The 24361-nt window shown below is 38.9% G+C and overlaps 1 protein-coding gene across 1 annotated transcript; it reads right to left on the reverse strand.

Annotated features, from left to right (window-relative positions):
- Positions 1 to 151: 151 nt before the first annotated feature.
- SHFL (shiftless antiviral inhibitor of ribosomal frameshifting) lies at positions 152 to 22906 on the reverse strand. Its single transcript, XM_015812223.2, has 9 exons — positions 22787 to 22906; positions 11787 to 11928; positions 10513 to 10562; positions 9204 to 9248; positions 8546 to 8578; positions 5298 to 5447; positions 3287 to 3390; positions 2107 to 2255; positions 152 to 1646 (listed from the first exon to the last, which is right to left on the reverse strand). The coding sequence occupies exons 1-9, from the start codon at positions 22817 to 22819 to the stop codon at positions 1429 to 1431; spliced, it is 924 nt and encodes a 307-aa protein (XP_015667709.1). The 5' UTR covers positions 22820 to 22906; the 3' UTR covers positions 152 to 1428.
- Between the last annotated feature and the right edge of the window lie 1455 nt (positions 22907 to 24361).

Consider the following 24361-nt stretch of genomic DNA (forward strand, 5'->3'; position numbering starts at 1 on the left):
TGGTAAATATATTGTCATCCCGGGGTTTATTTTTGAAGGGGTGCTTTTATTAACTCTGCTGGATCTTTTAACACTTGATGTGGCTCATATTCTATTTCCCTGCTCAGAAAATAAAATCCTGAACATAAAAAAATGCAAACAGAAATCCTGCAAATGAAGACAGATGAATTTATTATGAGTAACACTGCCTTGTCCACTTTTTTTTCCAAGCACTGTTTTAACCCCTCTTAGATGTTTATATAGGGACAATTCTTTCCATTCATGTGGTCCAATCACAAGGCTGTAGCAAAGCAGCAAAAGGAAGGGATTCTCAGGCAGATCTGTGTGTCACCCTACTAGGAACTCCCCTCTGCAGGTTTTCATCTCAGCTCTCCCCTAGTAAGAATAAGAAGTGAATGCATAAAGCTATATTACATATACAATTGTGTCCTGATTAAGATGTTTTATACTAGATCTTGGACATCTAGCATACAATGTCTATTCTGAGGCAGGCTCCCTTGAGTCTCTTGCAGAGGTCCCCCGATGCTCCCATGTGGAAATGTCTGAAACAGAATCTAGGACATTTGCCTCTTCAAACCAATCCTTAACGTTTCTTAAAGAACAGTTGTTGCACTTAGTAATTCCAAGGGAATAGTTGTGGTCCAGATCTTGTGAGTTTCTCAACATCCCCTTCCAGGTGGTATTGCAGGCAACTTCTGATTGATTTTAGACTAATAGTAGGACCTTTGTTGGTGAAATCAGACATAGCAAAAATATTTTAATTTGCATTTTAATGTACCAGGGCAACAAAAGATACACTGCAGTTTGTTATGTGCATTCATCACTGTTTTTTAAAAAAATATCTGCACAGTAGGAGACATATTAACGCTTTCCATTTTAAAAATCTCAATTTTAAGGCATTGTATATATTAGCTTCCCCCCACTCTGATGCCCTTTAAAGAGGATAATTCTCTAATATATACAGAGAAAGACGGTTTATATATGGTATAACTAATACTTGAATAGCATTACTATTATTATACAAGTACTTTGGAGGGTATTTGCTTGCCCTTTTTAATTAAGAAAAACATTTGGTCTTTCAGTTTCATATTTCAATAATTAAAACGTATCACAATGAGAATTATTCTCTTCATCAATTAGCTTATTACTTGGGATCCTCCAATTCCATCATCTTTATTGTTTTGGTCCCATGAACCTAAAGCGCAGGTCGATGAGCTTTGTGATGACGACAAAGCTTCCCCAGTCCCCATCATATCTTTTTTATAGTATCAAATTGGGCTTGAAGCAAATCACTTTTCATAATTAGAACAGATAGGCATGGAGTTCAGAAGAATATAAAGCAAGACTCCATACAAATGCCATTTTACCTAATTTGCAACCTTCTGCCCATCTCCCGTAAGGTGGTTGGCTTCTCAAGCCCACGGATGGCTAATTGCTGCCCTCGCTATCGTCCTCCTCATCCTGTTCTTTCAGATCCTCTAAGATGAGGTCACTGATGTTCGAACATGCCAGGCTGCCTTGGCTTATGCAAGTGGCTACTGTGGAACCCGTGCTATCATGCTCTTCGCTGGGACAGAGGACTTTTGGCAAGCGATTCCTGACCCGGCTTCGTGGATGAACACAATGGGTTCCGGGAATATGAGGCTCTGCAAGAGAAGAGAAGATCAGATAACAATGGCTGCTTGCTGCCCCTCTGATGAAAGTTGAAACCTGACCCTAGCTTACCTTGCTTCCTGATCCCCTCCACTTTCACCTTTTCTAGATAACAGCAAGATCCTTTCCAAAGCCCCAGGGCTGACACAGATAGAGGGCACGGAATCCATAACCAGAACAATCCTGTGAGCCCAACACAATTGCCTACCTGCTGTCATATTTTTGTATTTATCCCCAGAAAGTATTCCGTACAGCCCTGCAGAAGGTACTGTTTGTATTTTTTTATATAAGGTATTAAAACCAGCTAAATAAAGAAAAATGAAAATCACATTTTTACTGCCTTTTTGCTGACAATGACCAACATCAATTTGCTGTAGCATCCCAGAAGATGACACTCATACTGTCTATTGAACATGGCCGGGATCCTGAAGATTCAGGCACAGCCAATCTCACCTGATCGGTTGTAGCAATCCTCTGCAAAGCAGGAATGCTGCTGTCTGCCTCGGGGTCCTGGGTACTTTCGAGGTGGGAGGATAAAGCTTGGAAGTACGGGTGTATGGCACTGGAAGCAAGGAGATGGTATCCCCATCTGAGCTGATCCCCTGCATGGGGGAGAAAGAAGTAGTAGGTCCTTTACTTATTTGATTTATATAGCCACCCATCTCACATATGTGACTCTGGGCTGCTTGCAACAAAACTTTATGGCCTGTAAAAAAGATGTTGAGACTCTAGAAAGAGTACAGAGTAGAGCAACAAAGATAATTAGGGGACTGGAGCCTAAATATATAACAAACAGTTTGTGGAATTGGGTATGTCTAGTTTAATGAAAAGAAGGACTAGGGATTCATGATAGCACTGTTCCAATATCTCAGGGGTTGCTACAAAGAAGAGGGAGTCAAGCTATTCTCCAAAGCACTTGAAAGCAGGACAAGAAGCAATGGATGGAAACTAATCAAAGGGAGAAGCAACCTAGAACTAAGGAGAAATTTCCTGACAGTTAGAACAATTAATCAGTGGAACAAGTTGCTTCCAGAAGTTGTGAATGCTCCAACTCTGGAAGTTTTTAAGAAGAGATTGGACAATCATTTGCCTGAAATGGTATAGGGTTTCCTGCCTGAGCAGGGGGTTGGACTAGAAGACCTCCAAGGTCCCTTCCAACTCTGATTCTATTCTATTCTATTCTATTCTATTCTATTCTATTCTATTCTATTCTATTCTATTCTATTCTATTCTATTCTATTCTATTCATAATGCAAACAGATGCTTCTTAGGTATAGGAGTGTTCTATGAACAGACTGAAGATTCTAAAAAGCACCATCCCAAGTTCTAGCTAGCTCAGTTAGAAACACACAGAGTATCCTATTTCTAAGAGGCAAACTGTTATTTTATTCTTCCCAAGGAAAGAAGGCTGCTTTCCCCAAAATTCAGATAGTTCTTCTGTTCTAAATACCAAGGAAAGATTTGAAGGCCTTCACATCTTGTCATTCAGGATTTGTTAACACATCATTCTGAGGCCTAGATATCAATTGGCCTAACAAAAGATGATCAATGATCACACTGCATATTTTTGGTTTGCTACATTTAAGACTTGGGGATGATAACTATACCAGGCCATGCAGGGTTTGCCTCTCACCTGAAAGTATGGCCACATGAGGGGCATTTAAACTCTGCTGTGCCCCACATTTTATCATATGGCACTGGATCATAGCGGATTCGACATCGGCGGCAACGGGACACCTGTGAAAGATACCAAACAAAGAGCTGAACAAGCTTCCAACTATCAAAATAATCTCAGTAATGGTCACAAGAGCAGAAATTCTGTCAGAGTTATATATCAGTGTGTTGCTGCTGTGACCGTTGTGCTAAGGTTGATTAAAACCACCAATTTCTTTCCTGCAGTCCTACCACACTGCAATCTGTTTCATTTGCAAGCTGCAACCAAGGTCCTGTAATTCTAACCCACTTCTCTTCTTTTCTGCTTTGACCTTACCAAATGGGAATCACAGACATTTTCAAGAACTCAGAAGCACCAGCTGGGTTAGTACAAAATATGACCTGAGAAACAGGGGTGAAAGTTGGCAATCAGTCTATTTAATGGGGGGAAAATGCAAGAAAAATGTGTTGGGATCTATATTTCATCCAGTGCAGTAGTGCAGGAAGTAATGGGAAAAAGCTTGTTTCCTGAGGTTGCAAGCTATAAATTTTGAGTTAGGACTCAATACTACACGACTAATGGGAGCTATCCAGAAGCAGACGCAGCATATTTATTCTGACAATGACCAGTAATAATATAGATCACATACAATACATCAGAACAAAATGAATAAGGTAAAATACCAATATGGCAGAAAGTCTCTGTGCTAATATGCAACTAAACTACTATAGTGATGCAGAAAAATAAACTGTCAAATGTGAATCTAAAATAATAGTTTGTAAAGTAAATACACATTACTTCAAATGAAGTATGTCAAGTGATTACAAGTAGTTACAACAGCAACTGGGACTGGGAATTGTGTAGCTGAGCCACCCAGTTGTGAAGCATGTGGCCACATCACTTAGAGTAGGTAATTCTGGCAGGCAAGGTTGTCATTATTAAATGAGGACTGTAAGATTACAAGTCACTGTAAATCTCTCTCATTTAGCATTGTCATAACTCTGAGGAGTTGCTGACCAAATAGTCATAACCCAAGGACTACCTGTATAAATCTGCATATTATGATCTTTTTTAAGAAATAAGGGTTTTAAGTCATTTTCATAATTTTAATTACACCAATGCAAAATTTGGCTACTGTGTAGATAATGGTGGGTTTCATGTCTCCTAAAAGGAAGGAAGGAAAGGATCAAATTAGATGCAACAATAGCAGACACAACTCAGATACTGACTCCCTACAGCAAAATGCAGCTGTGGAGTGGACCTTAGGATGGGTGCATCTCAACTAGTCCTTGGTATAACTATGAGATAAAGAATGAAACCCTGGGAAAGCTCATACACACATCCCCAAGTTACTTATGCTACAGTTTTCCATTCCAAAGAAATTGTAGCAAAGCTGGATAATTCATGGTCCTCATTCAACCCCCAGCCCCATTTTATTAGCTCCTGGAAGCTCTCTGAGGACACACTGCTGATCTTTGGCAGGAAATATTTGATTTTCAGTACCAATGAGGAAAGGCTCATTGTAAATATTTCTTTAAAATAAGGGCTAAAAGAGTCCAATAACTTTAATGTACCTATTTTGCTTTTGAAAAACTCTAAAACACAAACAGCTTCAAAAAATGGGTTTTATTCCACTGGTTAGATAATCAAGTCAACAATCCAAGGAGCCATGACACTGCAGGAGACTACAGGTTTTTTTTTAATGTGTTTCCCAGTTGCAAAAAAATTGCTCCAATTCCATTTAAAATGAGAATGACAGGTGAACATACTAATCTCTATGCTGCATATGAATTTAGTGGAGGACCATTTTATCACATGCTTACTTGGTCTTTTTCTTTTCAATTTAGGCAAGAGTAGGGAGAAAACAGCAAGGAAGACAGTGAGGCCACGAGAACAGTATAGTCAGAAGTCACCTTGGACCACCTTCCTTTGAAGGCTAAGCAATCATTATTTATCAGATAAGATCATGCATTAAGGCCATCATACCAACCTGTTTTCTCTCTGGGACCTGACGCCACCACATTTGGTCACAGGACTGGCAGGCAAATTGGCGAATAGCTGGAGGGATGCGATTGTTTTGGGCATTATTGAACATCTGTAAGTTCTCCTTTGTCAAGGGCATCAGCTGTCTAGCAACTTCCTAAGGAAAACACAAAGACATGGAAGTAATCCGAAGTGCTCCAAAATACTAAACGTCCAAGTATTTTCTCCATAGTTAAATTAATGTGTCTCATCAACAAGGGAAGGGAAGGGAAGACTTTGTATATGGAAGTTCTGACTGATGCTGTGGAGAAACGTATTAGTAAGAAAAGAAGCTATTTAATAGAACTTCTAATATATTTCTAAATATGTTTTATTTTGCAATGTGTTGGAACATCAATAAATATTCCTTTACTTCACCATTAAATATCTAAAAGTATTGTCATGAAGGGATGAAGAATTAGGTATTCCAACTCTTAGGTAGCTTTCCTATTTTAATTCTTGTAGTGCTCTGATATTTGGCCAGGCACTGGAGTTATTCTCCAGAGAGTAATGATCATACTCATACAGGAGCCTACTAGATATATTTCCGAGATCTATTGCCCAGGAAAGCACTAATGGGAACTAAATTCTCTCAGATTTGATTGGGGAACAATAGAGCTGATGTCAAAACTGCCATCCTGCTGCGCCAGCCATGCTTCGCCAGCTGCCAGTCTGCCATATACAGTGGGGGGAGGGAGCTGCAGGAAGGCATGGGAGGGAGCTAGCATAAGGGGAATCGAAACTACTTGTTGTGCCATCCTGTGAGAGTTCCAAGATCAAACTACGGAATGCAGCATCATCCAGCCTGCCAAGCCAGGGACTGTTAACAAAAATAAGTTGTATTAATGTAATTGGCAATTAGAGATAACCAAGGGGGGAAAGGTGAGAAGAGGGGAAAAGTTAACCAGATGCCTTGAGTGTGAAAACTCAGATCCGGCTTTGCTACACTATAACCACTTGGGTTTAGTAAAGTGTACTTTCATTAATAATGGATTTGAGAGTCTTTCTTTTCTAATTGACCAGATTGGGATGGCTAACATTAAGCCGGATCTACCTGGAGATTATGGGAATATGCCTGAGAAGGAGTCAGAAGAGTTGGAAGACACCGGGGCGAAGGGAGAACCTGAAATCTTGGGACCCCAGCAGGGTGGGAAGCTTGAGTTTGGTGTCTGACCAAAGGTGGCAGGAAGGAGACCAATGCCCCCGCCCGTGATACCAGAGGACTGACAGGAGGGCTCACTGGGAGGAACAATGCCCTGTTGGTTGAGGGGAGTCGGAAGGATGGAGGAACCAGAAGAACCCCCTCTGGGGTTCAATGTCATGTGAGGCTCCCGAGGCCAAACTCACTGGCCCCTGAATTGGGATGAAACTGTTGAAAGAGGACTCCAAGCTGTGGCGCTCGATCAAGCACTCAACTATCTGAGAGGGAGATTCCAGGAGTTTGGGATACATTACCCACCCATCCTGGTGGAACAAGCCCTAGCTGCCATCCTGGCTGTGGCGGTGGCAGTGCTATCTGAACCAGTGGCACTGGCTACCTAACCAGCACCCGCTACTACACCAGTCCCAGCTGCTACCCTGCCCTATCCGCGCCCCCAGCACCAGTCATCCTCCCGTGCTGGGGAGAACACCAATCATCCCCCTTGGGGTGAAGTATGATGGAAGACTGAAACGACTGGGCTACTTTTTGGCCCAGGTCTGGCACTATATGATTCAGAATCAGAATAGAGCTGGAAGAGACCTTGGATGTCTTCTAGTCCAACCCCCTGCTCAAGCAGGAAAACCTATACTATCTCAGACATGTGGCTGTCCCGTCTCTTTTCTAAAAACCTCAAGTAATGAAGCACCAATAACGTCTAAAGGCAAGCTGTTCCACTGCTTAATTGTCCTCATTGTTAGGAAGTTTTCCTTAATTCCAGTTTGCTTCTCTTCTTGATTAGGTTCCATCCATTGTTTATTGTTTTGCCTTCTGGTGCTTTGAAAAATAAGTTGACCCCCTCCTCTTTGTGGTAGCCTCTCAAATACTGGAATACTGCTATCATATCCCCCCTAGTGCTTCTTTTCTCTAGACTAGCCAAACCCAAATCCTGTAACCATTCTTCATGTGTTTTAATCTCCAGGCCTTTAATCATCTTAGTTGTTCTTCTTTGCACTTTTTCAAAAGTCTCAACATCTTTTCTGTAAAGTTGTGACAAAAATTGGATGCAGTATTCTAGGTGTGGTCTTACTAAGGCTTTATAAAGCAGTACTAATACTTAATGGGATTTTGATTCTACGCCTCTGTTTGTACAACCTAGGATTGTATTAGCTTTTTTGGCTGCTGCTGCACACTACTGGCTCATATTTAAGTGACTGTCCTCTAGGACTCCAAGGTCCCTCTCACAGTTACTGTTTTTGAGCCAGTTTTCACCTAATCTGTACCTCTGATTTTTCTTGCCTAAGTATAAAACCTTGCTTTTCTCCAGATTAATTTTCATTTTGTTGGATAGGGCCCATTATTCAAGTCTGTCAAGATTTTTTTGGATCCTAAGCTTGTCTTCTGTGGTATTGACTATTCCTGCCAGCTTAGTGTCATCTGCAAATTTGATGAGTTCCCCTTCTATTCCCTCATCTAAGTCCTTTTTGAAGATATTGAAAAGTACTGGGCCTAAGATGGAACCTTGTGGTACCCCACTGCTTACTTCCCTCCATGCAAATATAGTACCATTAAGAAATACTTGTTGAGTATGGTTTGTCAGCCAGTTACAAATCCATCTGGTGGTAATGCTGTCTATCCCACTTTTTTCTAGCTTACCAACAAGTAGTTTGTGGTCTACTTGGAACAATATGGACTTTTCCTCCCAGACGATGTGGCCAGGTGCATTGCATGACCCTGGCATTAGACCAAGACATAGCTGACTGGCTCGTGGCCCTACACGACAACAACGTGGACGAATTACACCACTTTGACCATTTCATATGTGCCCCAAGACAACATTTTGAAGCTCTCTGGTGGACCATCAAGTTGCCACCCAAATCAAGATAATCATACAGGGGAAACAGCCCATCACTACCTACGGAGTTCCGAAGCCTGTCTGGCCGACTGGGGAATTGGCCTCAGGTAGATCCTGAGAGATTACTTCCAAGAGGGATTGGACCGGGAATTATACTACACCTGCCTGTCACAGGGAGCACTGAGAAACTTGTTCCATCATATTCGAGCATTTCTATTCTCACCTTAATCTTCTTATCATCCTTGCCTTTGGTCTCCTGCAAAATATATATATATATTAAAAGCTACACATTGGTTAAGCTTCATACATAACAGTGTTAAATTATAACTTAAATAAACAATTGATAAAGTTGTTCTTTCCCATTCCACTTTCCTTTTTTTTAATGTGTAAACCACAGAGAGCTGTGGTTACTCATTCTTTAATTTCCCAATAATGTCTGTGTATTCTATGGGGCTTCAGAGGCATGCCTGGAAATAATAATGCTGAGAGACTAATGATTTGCTTTTCAATATCTTAGGTTTCCATTTAATTTCTTTTTCAAATTAAAAAAAATCTTAGAAGCAGCTGGAAAATGTTAAGAAAAGTGCTTCTGAGCACAGGGCTTGCACTGCACACCTATGATTTAAGAGCTACCTATCAACAATTGATACATTCGTCATGCCAAATGATTAAACTGCTAACCAGTCTGTTAACTGTTAAAAGGAATTGACAAAGAAAGCGTTTTAGCTTTGCCTAAAAAAATTAACCATGCGATTTTCTCTCCTTAAAACTTCAAACTGACAATGCAACTTCTCAGCGAACCTGATCTAAATAAAGTAGAAAAAAATGTTACCAAAGTAATAACTGTAGCTGCCCTTTCCTCTGCTTCCTCCCTTAATCACCTGTTTATTCTGCTCCTCTTCTTTCTTCAGTTTATTCACTACTTTCTAAAAACACAGGGAAAAGTTAAAGTCAAAAAGTAGACAACAGAAGTATAGACAGCTATGAAATTACAACCATACAACAACAAAGAACTGTTTCCAAATCACAAAAACATATTATCAGGGAAATTAGAATGGCAAGTAATTGAATGAGTAAACCAAACCTAGAATGTTACATCTGGCAGCCACAACTGATAGATGGGTAGAGTAGCTCACATATAATGGCAGAATATGAAGCTGGTGAAGGTTTAACAGTAAAAGCTAACTAGATTGTAGGCATATGCTTTGAAGTCTAGAAGAATTTGATATTTAAAAAGTAAAGTAATGCTGTATAGAATTCAATTCTATTTCTATTTTTATATTAGAGTTTTATACATGGAATTGTGCTACATCCAAAATTCAGATTTTATTTATATCTTGACAGAGTGTATTGTCTTAATACATTAATTGTCAGCTAGAGCTTCTCTCTTACTCTTTTGTTTTAATGATTTGAATTATGTTAATCGGATACCTGTAAAGTTTAATAAATGTTTTGATTAGAAAATGGTATAAAATACTTAAAAGTATTAAAAACTTTTAATGATGCATTAGCATATATTAGTCATACCATATTTCACATTGGTTGGCTATCCACTCATATTTATCCTTTATCTTTGATTTTCTGTATGCATTACATATTTTTATATTCTTTTAAATGTATGTACTTGAATTTATAGCATCATTATCCCTTCACTATTTTATAAATATATAATTTTTAAAAAACAAAAAAATTACTGTAAATTATTCCAAAGGGAAAAAAAGATTTTAGGGAAGAGTTCTGGATCGAGCACGGGCAACTTAGGTAAATGGCACACATGGGGTTACCCCCACCTTACATTTTTGGTCATGAATGGCTCCAGTTCACCGCAACTTCAAATCTGGGGTAAAGATTTCCTTCCTATTGACTTCAGTGGAGAGGAGAAATGATTAAAACAAGAACTGGCTAGTCACATCAGCACATCTAAGGGGTGTATGACTCTTAAGGTTTCCAAAACAGTTGTACTTCCTCTTTACTCAGAAAATAGCAGGAAGAGGGGGGGAAAAGCATATGGAATACTATATACAGCATACTAATCTGTAGAATGACAGCTAGTTTCCCTTCTAAGGCTAAACTAGTTTGGTTCTTTGTATTCCCTTTCCCAATTTAGTGTCCATCGTAACCCTTTCAATATGATCTTTCATTCCTCAGAAGGAAACAGAGCATCTAAATTAAACAGATTACTATTATTACCATTGCTATCGGATCACTTCTGAGCTTCTCTCCATCTTCTGGATCTACACCTAAAGAACAAGAATACATAGTTAGAGCAGATTAAATTTAAAATAAACAGACCCGCCAACGTGAAGATTTCTAATTCTGAAACTAGGAAATGCATACTTTATGGAAATCCATGCACAGACGTGTAGCAGTTGACCGGGGATGAAGGTCAAGACAAAATTAGCAAATTGGCATAACTTGTATTGATGTTTATCTTTAATGCTCATAGATTCTTCTTTCTCAGCATTATCCCTGCAAACGTTATTACTTCTGTGGTTTTCCATACATTAAAGTCCTTTAAAATCAGGCAACTGCATTTTTACTGCAACATGGACAGGCAACCTTTAGGCGAGACTAAGGACTGGAGAGAATGTGGTCCTTCCTTCTTCTCTCTCATCTCATATATACAATACTTTTCATCTATTTCCCTCCTCAAAAAGGAGAGAAACAGATGAAAAGTATTGTATATATGAGATGATATACTGTATATATGTATGCTCAAAAAGGAGGGAAACTATGCCAACAATGTTCAACAGTCATCAAAATTGCCTGTCCTGATACCAGAGGAAATCATAAATATAAAAGTTAATATTTTAAGTTGTCTTGTGGTAAGATAGGCAGCTAATAAATTTTACAAATAATAAAATAAAGGAAAGGAAAACAAAATGAAATAAGTAGAAGAAATAAATGTCCACATGCACATATTTGCAAACCTGTAAGGTGCAATGAATATGTTAATAAAAAGAATCCAAGAAATTCAAGGAAGCAAGGCCAGGTACATGGTGAATGGAAAATACACACGTCAATGGTTAGTTAAATTGGGTGATGTGGGTTTTAGATTGGTTAAGCAATTTTTTTAAGAAAGATTTTTTAAACTTTCTTTCCCCCAGCACTTATAACAAAGATACGATACCTACACCTCCAGTCCCTATGAGGCAAGACAGGCTGCAGAAGTAAAAATATAAAAAATATGATTAATAATAACAACTCTGTGCCTGGACATGCAAGCAGGAAGATTAAGGATATTTCAGAGTTATAACAGACTGAAAACATTTTAAAAAATCTACAATACAGGAGATACTGTCTGAATCTTCAAACAGGCTATGGAAATCCCTGAGCTTCTTACTTCAGCTTGTTCCCTTCTCTGTGGATATATCCCTAACCACCATGAATGGCCCAAAATGTTTGAATACGGACTCCCGCTTCCCTCACACAGTATAGCGTATGAGCATCAGTGCTAGATTCACCTTCTGTTTCTTTTACATCAAGGACGATGTACTTGCAGACCATTTCATGATCATTGTGGAACGTCCGCATCAGAAACACAGCATCCGTGATGCTCACTTTTCCATAGAATTTCTCCCGTAGTCGGCGGACACTTTTTTCTAGCTGCATTGAAAATATGAAAGCAATTAAAAATGTAAAATTTTCAGAGATCTGTCATGTCTTCACTTAGGGCAGGCTTCCTCCTCAGCACCAACTCAGACTTGCTGCTCAGTAGTTGGATTAATAGATATATTTATGCAATCATTTATTTAAAACAATATGATGGATGAGTATTAAGATAGGACCAAGTTTAATTCTTTCCTCTCTTGTGGTCTTGACCAAACCCTCCTTTTGACTACTATTCACACAAACAAGAGCTTTCCATCCAGACCCACAGATAGCTGAGGGAGGGGGATTTCTTTATGAAGATTGTAGCAGGAAAGGAAAGGGTTCACGTACATACTGATGCACGTATGAATGCACACCCACACATACATACACTTCCCCCCCTCTAAAAACATTTAGCATATCTAGCATAATTTCTTCTTTAGCCTTTACTGAGCAACTGTCTGGAATTTCACCAGTACTTTTTAAACTGTTTGCAAATATTCCCCAGAAAGTGCATCCTTTCCAATGTCTGAATTCGGATGCTTTTGTATCTTTGTAAGCTTAAATCATGGATTGTAGAGCAAATCATTGTTTGCTGTGACATTTTCACTGAGCAGGCAATGTGGACTTTGCAAAACTGGAAAGTTCATCCTTCTTGGCAAATATTCCATATGTATAATTAGAAACAAAAAAAAATCAAATCAAAGCTGACTCTCATGGATACAACCATGTCAAATTTTTTACAGCAATTTGGAAGTAATTTGTTATCTCTTTCTTCAACTTTCCCGAGTAGCCTACAGCCCTGGAATTAACTGGTGCCCCCCCAATTATGTACAAACTGGGTTCAATCCTGTTTAGTTTCAGGATCAGCCTAGGTTGTTCCATACATACACATATGTATAATTTTTATTAAATATATTTTTCCACAGAATAAAAATAATATACATTTTTAAGATAAGAGAACTAGAGTAAAGTATGAGAAAAGTGAGAAAGAAAGAAATTACAGAATTACAGAGTTGGAAGGATCCTTGGAAGTCTTCTAGTTCAAAACCTTGCTGAAGCAGAAAACCCTATACCATTCTGGACAAATGGCTGTTCAATCTCTCAAAAACCTCTAGTAATGGAGCATCCACAACTTCTGAAGGCAAACTGTTGTACTGATCAATTGTTCTCACTGACAGGATATTTTTCCTTACTTCTAGGTTGGATCTCACTTTGATAAGCTTCCATCTGTTACACCTTGTCCTGCCCTCAGGTGCTTTGGAGAACAGATCACCCCGTCTTCTCTGTGACAGTCCCTCAAATATTGGAAGACTGTGACTATGTCACCCTTAGACCTTCTCTTCATTAGACTAGACATATCCAGTTTCCACAACTATTCATCATATGTTTTATCAGCTCATACTTTAGTGGTTGTCTACTAGGACAGAGTTCTCCAACCTTTCCGGCTTTGCAGACAGGCAGGGCGGGGTGGGGGGAGAGGAGATGGTTCCACACAAGAGGTGGGCAAGAATGAACAAGTGGCCTGGTTTTAAACAGCTCAAGACCCGATAGTGGGGTACAGCCCGGGGAAAGGGGACCCCTGCATTAGGACACCTAGATCCCTCTCACAGTTAATGTTGTTGAGCCAGGTACCATCTAGTCTACACAGTTACATTTGGTTTTTATTGATTAAGTGTATGACCTTACTTTTCTCACCATTAAATTGCATTTTGTTGGATAGGGCTCAGTGTTCAACTCTGTCAAGATCCTTCTGAATCTTGAGTCTAGGATTTAAGGTGTTGGTTATTCCGCCCAGCTTGGTGTCATCTGCAAATTTGTAAAGTTCTCATTTTATCCCCTCATTTTAATTGTTTATGGGCCTAAGACAGAACCTTGGGATACCCCACTGCATGCTTCCTTCCATGTAGATGTAGTTCCATTGAGGACTATACATTGAGTGCAGTTTCTCAGTCAGTTCCGAATCCATCTGGTGGTGATGCTGTCTATCCCACATTTTTCTATCTTATCAAGAAGTAGGCTGTAGTCTATTTTGTCAAATGCGTTAATAAAGTCTAAGTAAACTATGTCTACAACATTTTGTTGGTCCAATAATTTAGTCACTTTCTCAAAGAATGTAATTAAGTTTGTTTGGTATGATCTGTTTTTGACAAACCATGTTGGCTTCTAGTAATAGCTTGGCTTGTTTCTAAGTGTTTGCAAATTTATTACTTGATTATTTTTTTCCAGGATCTCCCCAGGTATTGATGTCTAACTAATCTGCAGTTTCCTGGATCCATTTTTTCCTTTTTTGATGATGAGAACTACAACAGCTCTTTTCTAGTCCTCTGGTAGTTCCCCAGTGCTCCAGATCTCTAAAAGATATGATTCAGTGGTTCTGAGATCACTTCTTCCAGCTCGTTTTCATAATCTTGCGATATAATCCATCTGATCCTGGAGATTTGAACTCATCTAGAGTGGATAGGTGTTGTTTTAGCATTTTCTTGTCTATTTTGATTGTATTTCTAATCTGTTTTTTACAATACTGCTTTTGATAGGTTGAACTATTTTTCCCTCTTGTGTAAAGACAGCTGCAAAGAATGAATTAAGCAATTCTGCTTTCTCCCTGCTGCCTTCACATCCTTGTCATCTTCTTCTATTAATGGACTGATCATTTTCTTTTTTTCTTGCTTTATACATGTTGAAAGAAACTTTTTATTATTATTATTGATTTATTATTATTATTATTGATTTATTTATTATTATTATTATTGATATTTGTTGCAAGTCGTGGCTCATTCTGCGCCTCAGCTTTCCTGACTAAATCTTTGTAGATTTGGGCTATTTGTTGATATTCTGCTTTAGTATCCCACTTTCCATTTCTTATATTTGTCCTTTTTGTATTTCAGTTTATCAGAGAGTTATTTATACAACCATGCTGGTTTCCTCTGAAATCACTTATTTTTCTTTCTCAGTGGTATTGTGCTGGGCTAGGTTTTTATAAACTCATTTTTCAGAGTTTCCCAAGCTTCTTGAGCTGTTTTCCTCTTTAAGATTTCCAACCACAGGATCGTTCCCAATCTCTAAGTTTGTTGAAATCAGTTCTCTTAATGTCTAGGACACTAGTTTGCCTTTGTTCTATTGCTATGGCAATGTCATTCCTTTTTTCCTTTTATATTAACCCAAATGCATCCAAGGTTTTCTTCATTTTTTTGGTATTTCTATAGAGGTGTAGTCATTTCTTACATACAATGCAACTCCACCTCCTCTTTTGTTCAGTCTAGTTCTTTTGAACAGTTTAAATCCTTCTAGCAGTACATTCCAGGCACGGGTTTCATCCCACCAAGTTTTGGTAATGGCAATAATGTCATGCTTACTCTCATGTACTAGGACTTCAAGTTCACCCTGTTTTTTCCTCATTCATTGAGTATTAGTGTATAGGCATCTGAGGCCTTTTTGATTACCAATTGGTTGATTGCCCTGAGGTTTATCCTTGGGATTAGCTCCTGAAAATTTGTCTCCCTCCCCTCCCCCTTTAGTTTAAAGCCCTTCAGATAACGTAAGCCAGTTGATTTGCAAAAACATTCTTCCTGGTTCTTGTGAGGTGAGCCCATGTCAGAAGCCCCCATGCAGGTATGAGAAAAAGAGATAAGAAAGAAAAAGGAGAAAAAAGAAAGAATACTAACAAGGTGGTTTCCGACCTTCTTAACTGTTATTATTTATAGTTAACCTTCCCCTCTCTAATGTTCCATCAAAGTTTCCTTCTTTCCATAAAACTGCTGTTCATTTTTTCTTTTTTCTTTTTTTTTCAGCAAAAAGTCCATAAAGGGTTTTCAATCATTAAGTTAAACTAGTTAATTTTGGCATTTCTGCTAATTCCATCATTTTCACTGACCATTTAGTAACTATTCTCTTCCAAACCAATATGTCTTCATCCCTACGCAAATTTCTAAGCAATCCATAAAACATCAACTTTTCAATCCTGATGTCAGCAAAAAGTCTAAAACGGTTTGCCAGAACTTTGCAAAAAAAAAAAAGTAATAATCTTATTTTAAACTAGAACAAATAAACCATTTTACATTCCTTCCTTTTATTTCTAACAAACTTAATATTTAATATTTAATTCACTCAACTATTGTTATAAAAGTTGATGTATCTTCAATTCTTCTTCATCCCATTGCACCGACTTCTTCCTTTATCTCAGTGGTTCTCAACCTGGGGTCGGGACCCCATTTGGGGTCGATCGACCATTTCACGGGGGTCGCCAAGCAAGGCTGTTCGCCATTTTTTTTGTCCGCCATTGTTTTTGACCACCATTTTTTCCCTTTTCCGGCGGGTGCCTTACCTCCCTTGGGTTGGGCCAGCTGGTGGTCGGCCTGCTCCGTCTCTGCCGCTTGCCAGCTACGCCTCGGCCGGCGCAGGGGGCGGAACCATGCATGCGCGGCGCTCCCGGGCAGGGAAAGTCCTCGACTTACGACCGGTTGGGTAGTCCTCGACTTACGACTGGTTTAGTCATCGACTTACAACCGGTTTAGTCCTCGACTTACGACTGGTTGGGGGTCGCGGCATTAAAAAGGTTGAGAACCACTGCTTTATCTGAACTCTTAATCCATAAAGAACATCTTAGATCAAAATCTTATTTAGCTCTTTGCTGTTTCTTTCAATTTTTTGGAGTTCTTAAACTTAGAATTAATTTTTCTTTTGTTCAGACTTGAAGTAAACTCACCCAATAACTTTTTAAACTTACTGTCATTTAAAACTGCAGTCCCTAACCTTTCTGGCTTTGCGGACCGGTGGTGGGGAGGGCAGGGGGGATGGTTCCATGTAAGCAGTGGGCGAGTGCATTCGTGCTTGCAGCCCCATTTGTGCAAGCGACAGGCCTGTGTGCCCACCGGTCGCGCAAGTGGAGCTGCAAGCATTTGCCTACTTGTGCGGCCCAGTTCCAAACGGGACGCAGCCCAGTAATAAAATTCTTTTATTTCTCAGCAGCCCTTTTTCTTTCATCCATATCAAACAGCAAGCTGCAAAATACAATTTTAAATCAGACAATTCCAATTTTCCTCATTCCTTTGCAACTTGGAGGACTTTAACCTTTGGCTTTTTTCCTTGCCATTATTTATATATGTATAAATGACGTATCGGTTGTCAAAATAGGCATTGTTTGACACAAAAACATCATTCTAGCCAATACTTCCATTTTTATCATAGAGATTCTCTCCAAAAATGACAGTTGTAATTTCTCCCATCTGAATATGTCCTTCTTAATGACTTAACATAAATTATTTTGAAATATCATACAATTCATATTAGTCCTAATAATAACCAAGTATTTTACTTTTTTTAGTCTTAAAATTAGATTTTTTCCATCAGAAATGGCTTTTCATTTTCATATTCTTTGTTAACATGTTTTGGTTATTAATTTTAAAATCAGATAATACACCAAAATCCTTTAGTTTTTCCATTAATATTTCTATTCCTGCTAAAGGAGTTTCAAAAATCATCAGCAAATCCCTTCAATTTAAGTTTCCATTTTGATCATCACTCCAACAATTCTCTCATCTTGCCTTATATTCAATACTTCTAAAACTATTTTGAATAATAGTGGTGATAGGAGACATTCTTGTCTTGTCCTTTTCTGTATCTCACAGGGTTTTGTTAATTCTCTGTACCTCTTGTGAGGTATAAATTGATTTTACCTATTTAATAAAATCCTCATCAAAGTCCATATCTTCCAAAATTTTAAATAAGAAAGTCCAGTTCAAATTGTCTAAGGCCTTTTCTACATCTTGAAAAATCAATGAATTTTTTTTTTCATTATGTTGTTCTAGGTATTTCAAGCCAAGTTTGTTCCTAAAAATGTTGCAAGTGGATGTAAGCTTGTGCATGAAATGCAACTTTACCATATCACAACTAGTCTTGTTAATCCTTTTTAAAGGTCATGTCTTCATAATATCTCCTTTGTCTCATCCAAGCCTATCATGGAAGCTGCCTTTAGCTTTTCCTGATGCAGAACAATCTCTGATGAGGTTGATGATGACAAGAGACAGAGGGGGATCTACCTAGCTTCTACTGTTCGTTTAAGCTGCAGAGCTTCCCCTGTTGACAAACTAGGATAAGAATGTGGGGTAAATTGGATGAAAGTTTTTCCAATGAATAGAACTACTCCTGATTCATCCTGCACCCTTCCTGTACCCAGGGTATTTTGGGACATAAGAGCACCACACACATATTCATAAATAGCCCAGGTGACAAATCACCAACAGAGAACAGCTCCATGCCAGTAACATGTTTTTCAAGCAAATGGAAAACTGGTTAAAGCTTCCATCCCAGAGAATGGCCCACACTCACCCAACCCTACATTAAGGAGAGCAATTAGAGGCTGTTTCATCCACCGATTTGTGATGTTCAGTGGGAAGGGGAAATGAAGCTAAGGAATCCCCCAACTACTGATCTTAAATGACAATTGCAGATTAGAATTTGGTTGCCAAGACAGCAAAAGTCTTTGCCAGCATCCTTGTTTTGCTAACTTAAACACTAGAGGAAAGCCTGTTGATGCCCTCCGGTCCACCCAGCCTTTTCAAAGATGTTTTCTGAAGGAGCAAATACCTAGAGGAAACTTGACAGGAGTAAAAAGATAGATGTCAACAATAAACAGACCACTTAGCTTGTGATATTTGTTGTGCCATTGTCCTTTGGCACTTCTGGTAAGAAGGAACAATATTTACAGATTGCATCAGTATTACATCAGGATTTTTTTCTGTACCTTTGTCCCCTCTCTGCCCATAACAATTTACTCAAGATAAACACAAAACTAGCTGACTATTGCTGAATACAAATCCATCCACTGAGCTAAGAATCAGGATTTGGTATCTGCTAAGAATTGATTTCTCTTTTCTAAAGAATATTGGTTGTGCTTGTGCCTGGGGTTTTTGAAGTTTCAATATTAATGAAACTGGAGGCCAAGTGTGAGCCTGTAATTTGCATTTGTTAAATTTAACTTTGCACAGTTAGGAGTTTGGATACTGTTTGGCCTATGCATTAGAAAAGAGCAAAGCTGGCCCAAGGACCCAAAGGTGCTTTTCCAAAAGCAAGTGGACTTTCTTTGTTCTTTGCTTCGCTTCTCATCCAAGAACTGAAGAAGCTTCTTAGGACGAGAAGCAAAATGTCTTCAAGGGAAAACAAAGGAAGTTTAGCTGCTTTTGGAAAAGTACCTTTGGGACAACCATGACCTAGATGACTGAGAATCTTCATAGACATCTAGCTCACAGAGAGTAATCTAGAGCAGGGGTCTCCAACCCCTAGTCTGTGGATCAGTACCGGGCCGCAGCATGCCAACAACCAGTCCACACAAAGAAGCAAAGCCCCATCCATGGGATGCAGGCAGCACACAAAACCATGCCCTCTCCGGTCTGTGGAAAAACCTTTCCCCATGGAACCGGTTCCAGTTGCCCCAAAGGTTGGGGACCTCTGATCTAGAGAGACCACAATATTCTGTTTCCTTGGCAGAGGGAACATTATCATCTTCATCCATGTTCTAATTCCATTCTCCCAATAGTGGTCTATTACATCTTCCTTCAAAATGTGAAGAGCTGTTCAATAGTCCGAATAAGTCATTATTTTTTAGACCAAAAGTAATTATTTGTTTCAATCAGTCCGGTTTGTACATACAGTAATAGTAAGCCACATTTTTTTAATTTCACATATCAGATGAAAGCCAAAGCCAAACTACCTAACAATTAAATGGAAGGTCCCCAAACTCTTCAGCTCATCGACCCTTTCATGAAATTGCATATTGTTCATCAACCTCCAATCATTTATATGAAAATAATTTAATAAATACTAATAAATATTAATATTAGTATTAGTATTACTAATAAATCAGTACTACAACTAACAACAGATAGTCCCATTGATACTTAGAGGTTGACCACTTTGGAGAAGCCTGGCTTAGCATAACAGGTGAATCCAGGCTCTGCCTCCATTCATATGAAACGCTAAACCTTTTTTGTGTGTATGGATGTTTAAATTTATAAAAATCATTTCTTTGGATCAGTTTTTCTTTGGATGCATCTGCTAGAAAGAATGTTAGTGTTGTATTTTATTAGTACAGTTAACTATAGTTGTTCTTGATTATTCTTTACAAAACTAGCTTGTTTTAATATACAAGATTTATATAAAATGCGTTCATGTAGCTACGGGATGCTGCAACGGCAGCAAGCCGGTTGCCAAGTTCCCAAAATACAATCACATTATTGCCAGGGTAGTACTGCACCTATAACTTTGAGGCCAGATCATAAGTAACTTTTTTTTTAGTCCATCGTAACTTCAAACAATTGTTAAGCAACCAGTTGTAATTCGAGGACTATTTGCACACCCAGAATATCTGCTATGCATTTTTCTTTTTACAGTTGAAACACCTGTTTAGCTAATAAATATCCTCAAACTTCAGATTGCACCTCCAAATATGTGTAATTTCAAAGACATATAACCCAAACTACACAGCAAGAAGAATAAAATAGAGAGCCAGCTGGTGGTAGGTAGAAACAGGGCGACCATGAGTTCAAGTACTGCCTCAGGCACAAAGCCAGCTAGGTGACTTTAAGCTAGTTCTCTCTCTCTCTCTCAATCCTAGGAAAGAGGCAAAAAAAAAAAACCCTGCAGAGACTTATCCAGGCAGTTGCCAGGAGTCTACATTGATTCAAAGGCACCACCACAAATAAAAAAAGTGAAGTTTACTAGCCTGTGTTTTCTAGGTACTATTGCTCAAGACAAGTCTGTAACTTGGTATTTATTCTGCAAAGCAAGGCTTTTCTTTAGTTCAGTGCCACTATGATTGTGTGATATTCTTCCTTCTTTACAGAGGCATTTTCCTATGTTTAAAATTATTTTCAAGGCCAGGTGTCCATGGAATACAATCAGCTTTTGCATATTAAAAAAAGTTTATGTTTAACATTACTTCACTACACGTCTTTCTCATTTCTCTAGGCAATGAGAGTGTGCAAGCATACTGCAGTTCTATCAATACTTGGGGGAAACATATTTTTCCACCTAATAAACTCCAGGCCACTGAAAGAGCAGATAAAGAGGAGGAAGAGGCCCAATTTGCTGAAAATAGAAGCATCTGGAAAATATACAGGAGGATTCTACAATAGTTTGTAAATTGTCTCTTTCGTATATCCATTAGCAAACCCATGACTGGGAACTGCATGTTTACAAAGCATACAGCCCTGCTCTTGACGGAACACACACACACACACACACACACACACACACACACACACACACACATCCAGTAGCATGCAAAATGTTTTAAATGTAAACTCTTTTGTATTTAAACATGCCATTTTGAGTCCCAGACCATTGTTTCAAGTATAACACAGCTGTTTTGCGTTAGACTCAGACGATGCCAATTGCTTTCCCAATGTGTCAAATGTGAAACAGCTCTGGTTTGAGGTGAACACATTTTCAAAATGATTGAAGCAGACCTTTTAGATATGAATCAGACATTGAATTTGGTATTTTGTACAAACTTCTTTAATTAAAGCAATTGCCCCTGGCTGGCAAAATCTGCCTCCAAGCTATGTTAAATGTTTTAGAAAAATGTAGTCTAAGCTCAGAAATGATTAAATAAAAGTTATTGAGTAGCTATAGGAAAAGAGTGATATGCTGGTTCTGGAAAAAGAATTGAAATTTTATTTATTGATTCTTTTCGTACCTTTTCAAACTGTCTTTTAAGGCCCTGTCCTTTCTCGCTTAAAAGTTATCCATATATATTATTAAAATTATTGCTAAAAATATACATTTTAAGTTAATTCTATGCATATTCAGGCATCTCTACTGGTAGAGTCAGAAACTCAACAATAACTGACAGTCTGTGGCTACAAATATTTTGGGTGGGAACTTGGACCATCCCTACAGATATAAAATTCTATACCCTGTTATTTCCTATCCTCACTCTGACAGCAACAGTAAAAATCTGAGACTATTCCTCTGATGCAGTTGTTGTTCTCTTTTCTGTTTGTCTTTTATTAAAATGTTACATTTGGGATTTTCTTTTCCTTGCCCTTGGTTGGGCAAACAGGTTTCAAAGGATGACAGCTTGAGTAAATAAAACAAAAATTCTTTGTGTAAATCCTTTTGCACAGTGCAATGTACAATATTCACTGCTTCCTGAATGTCCTATTTCTATTGCTCTTTCTTTCTTTGTCCTGTTGCTCTTCTGTCACAGCTTCCCTTCTGTTTTAATATTTTACTATCTCTATCAATATTTTTTTTTTCTTCAATGTGGCCCAGTATTGGAAAGTTAGTTAACGATAGGCAGAAATGCTGTAGCAACCAACAAGGAAATTATAACAGAATAATAGGGTAATCTATTTCTCAGACAAAGATGGTTTAACACTGAATATCAAATACTATAGATCGGATACAACAGGAGAGTTCAGGTTATCCTTTTTTGGAAACAGGATACTGAATGATAAGGCTGTTGATTTGATACGGAGGACTTTTATTAAAATTGTCATCAGAATCACCTGCCCCTAGAACTGGAGCTGCAGAAGTCCGGATGATCCATGGGGTCCCTCTTTATTGCCCTCTAGTGCTCATCCGGGGATTTGCAGGCGAGTACTTTCTCACCGAGACTTACTGTTTTACACAGAAACAGCCTTCCTCGGACATGTCGTACTCTAGATCGATCAGGAAAACGATCCACACAACCGCCCCACCCCCCAGATCTGATGCTGATCAAAGATGAAGGGTGTTGCAGTCTCCTGTCTCCGGGGAACCATCGACTCGGGGGAAACTCCTTCGCAGGGCATCGACCAAATACTGCAAATTCCTCCAGACCCTTTCTTTAAAATACTGTTGCCCTCTCGCTACCGTGAAGAGTAGCGCCTACCTCCACCTCATCCTGCCTTTCCGCCCGGTGCATGGTGCTAAAGGCGAGGAAGCGCTTCAATCCGCGCCAGTTCCTTCTCCAGCTTGAGGTCGGTGCTCCGTCCAGCTAGGGCAACGGAGGGCGGCACAGGAAGCCCGCCCGCCCGGCCAAGCCCAGCCCAGCCCAGCCCAACTCAGCTTGCCGTTGCTTTCACTTTCAATCCGTTCAAAATCAGGGTCCGCCCCGATGTTTAGCTTAACCGGACTTCCTTTTTTTTTTCCCGGCGAGAAAATTCGCCATAGTGACGGCTCGTCTGGTGAACACGGTTCGGAAAGTCACTTTTCATTCGGAAACCGCCTCTCCTCCCCCCCAAACAGCCTATTTGCTTGCATTTGCAATGTGCTTGCATTTTGCAATTTCATCCCAAGGCATGGGATTGAACCGGCATTCAGCAGGCGCTCCTTCTCCACCTCCCTCTTCTGAACTTTACGCTTAGAAAGTTGGATTTGCGTTTGTCCCGTTGCCTCGGGCGAACGGATCTCCGTGTGTGTGTGTGTGTGTGTGAGTGCGTGTTTTGACATGCGAATATAATGATCGGTGTTTCGGTAAAATCGCCTTTCTATGGCGATTTTCTGTGGACATAGCATACTTAGACTTCAGTAGGTCATTTGGCAAAGAACAGGTAGTCCTCGACTTGCCACCAAATTTCTCTTGCTAAATGAGACATTTGTTAAGTGAGTTTTGCCCCATTTTACGACCTTTCTTGCCATGTTTGTTAAGTGAATCACTGCAGTTGTTAAATTAGGAACACAGTTGTTAAGTGAATCTGGCTTCCCCATTGACTTTGCTTGTCAGAAGGTTGCAAAAGTTGATCACATGACTCCAGGACACTGCAACCATCATAAATATGAGTCAGTTGCCAAGCATCTGAATTTTGATCATGTGACCATGGGGATGCAACCATTGTAAGTGTGAAAAATGCTCCTAAGTCACTATTTTCAGTGCTGTTGTAACTTCAAATAGTCACTAAATGAATTGTTGTAAGACGATGACTTACAAAGTTACCTCATTTTACAAAACTTCTTAAGATTATAATTCAATGTAAATTTCAACCCTTTCTTCCACATACTCTCCTAGCGGTTCAACTGTTTATTATATCCAAAAATGTTTTGCTCATTTTATCATACAATCTTTAATGTTTTGTTTTCTGTTTCTATTTTCAATAAAGGTTTGTACACCTTAGCAATAATCTGATCATGATTTGTACAGAGCTCTATAGCAAATTCAGTTTTACCCTTTTCAAATTCATAAGTCTTCTCATCCAACTTAAATCTTTTCATTAGCTTAGCATAAGGAAACCAATTCCATGTAAAACCTTCAAACTCCAAGTTCTTTTTTTAATTAAATTCTCCTTGGGAATATTCAGCAAATCAGCATAGATAAACCATTTTTGTTTAACCATCATTTCCCTTTTAAAAAGGGCTTCTTGGGTTGACAACCAGAAAGGGATTTTAGGAGACAATTTTGTCTTATACCTATTCCAAATTCTCAATGTGGCGCATCTAATAAAATGATTTTTTAAATCTACATTCACTT

The sequence above is a fragment of the Protobothrops mucrosquamatus genome, unplaced genomic scaffold, assembly GCF_001527695.2.
Source record: "Protobothrops mucrosquamatus isolate PMUCROS unplaced genomic scaffold, P.Mucros_1.0 scaffold76, whole genome shotgun sequence".
Lineage (NCBI taxonomy): Eukaryota > Metazoa > Chordata > Lepidosauria > Squamata > Viperidae > Protobothrops > Protobothrops mucrosquamatus.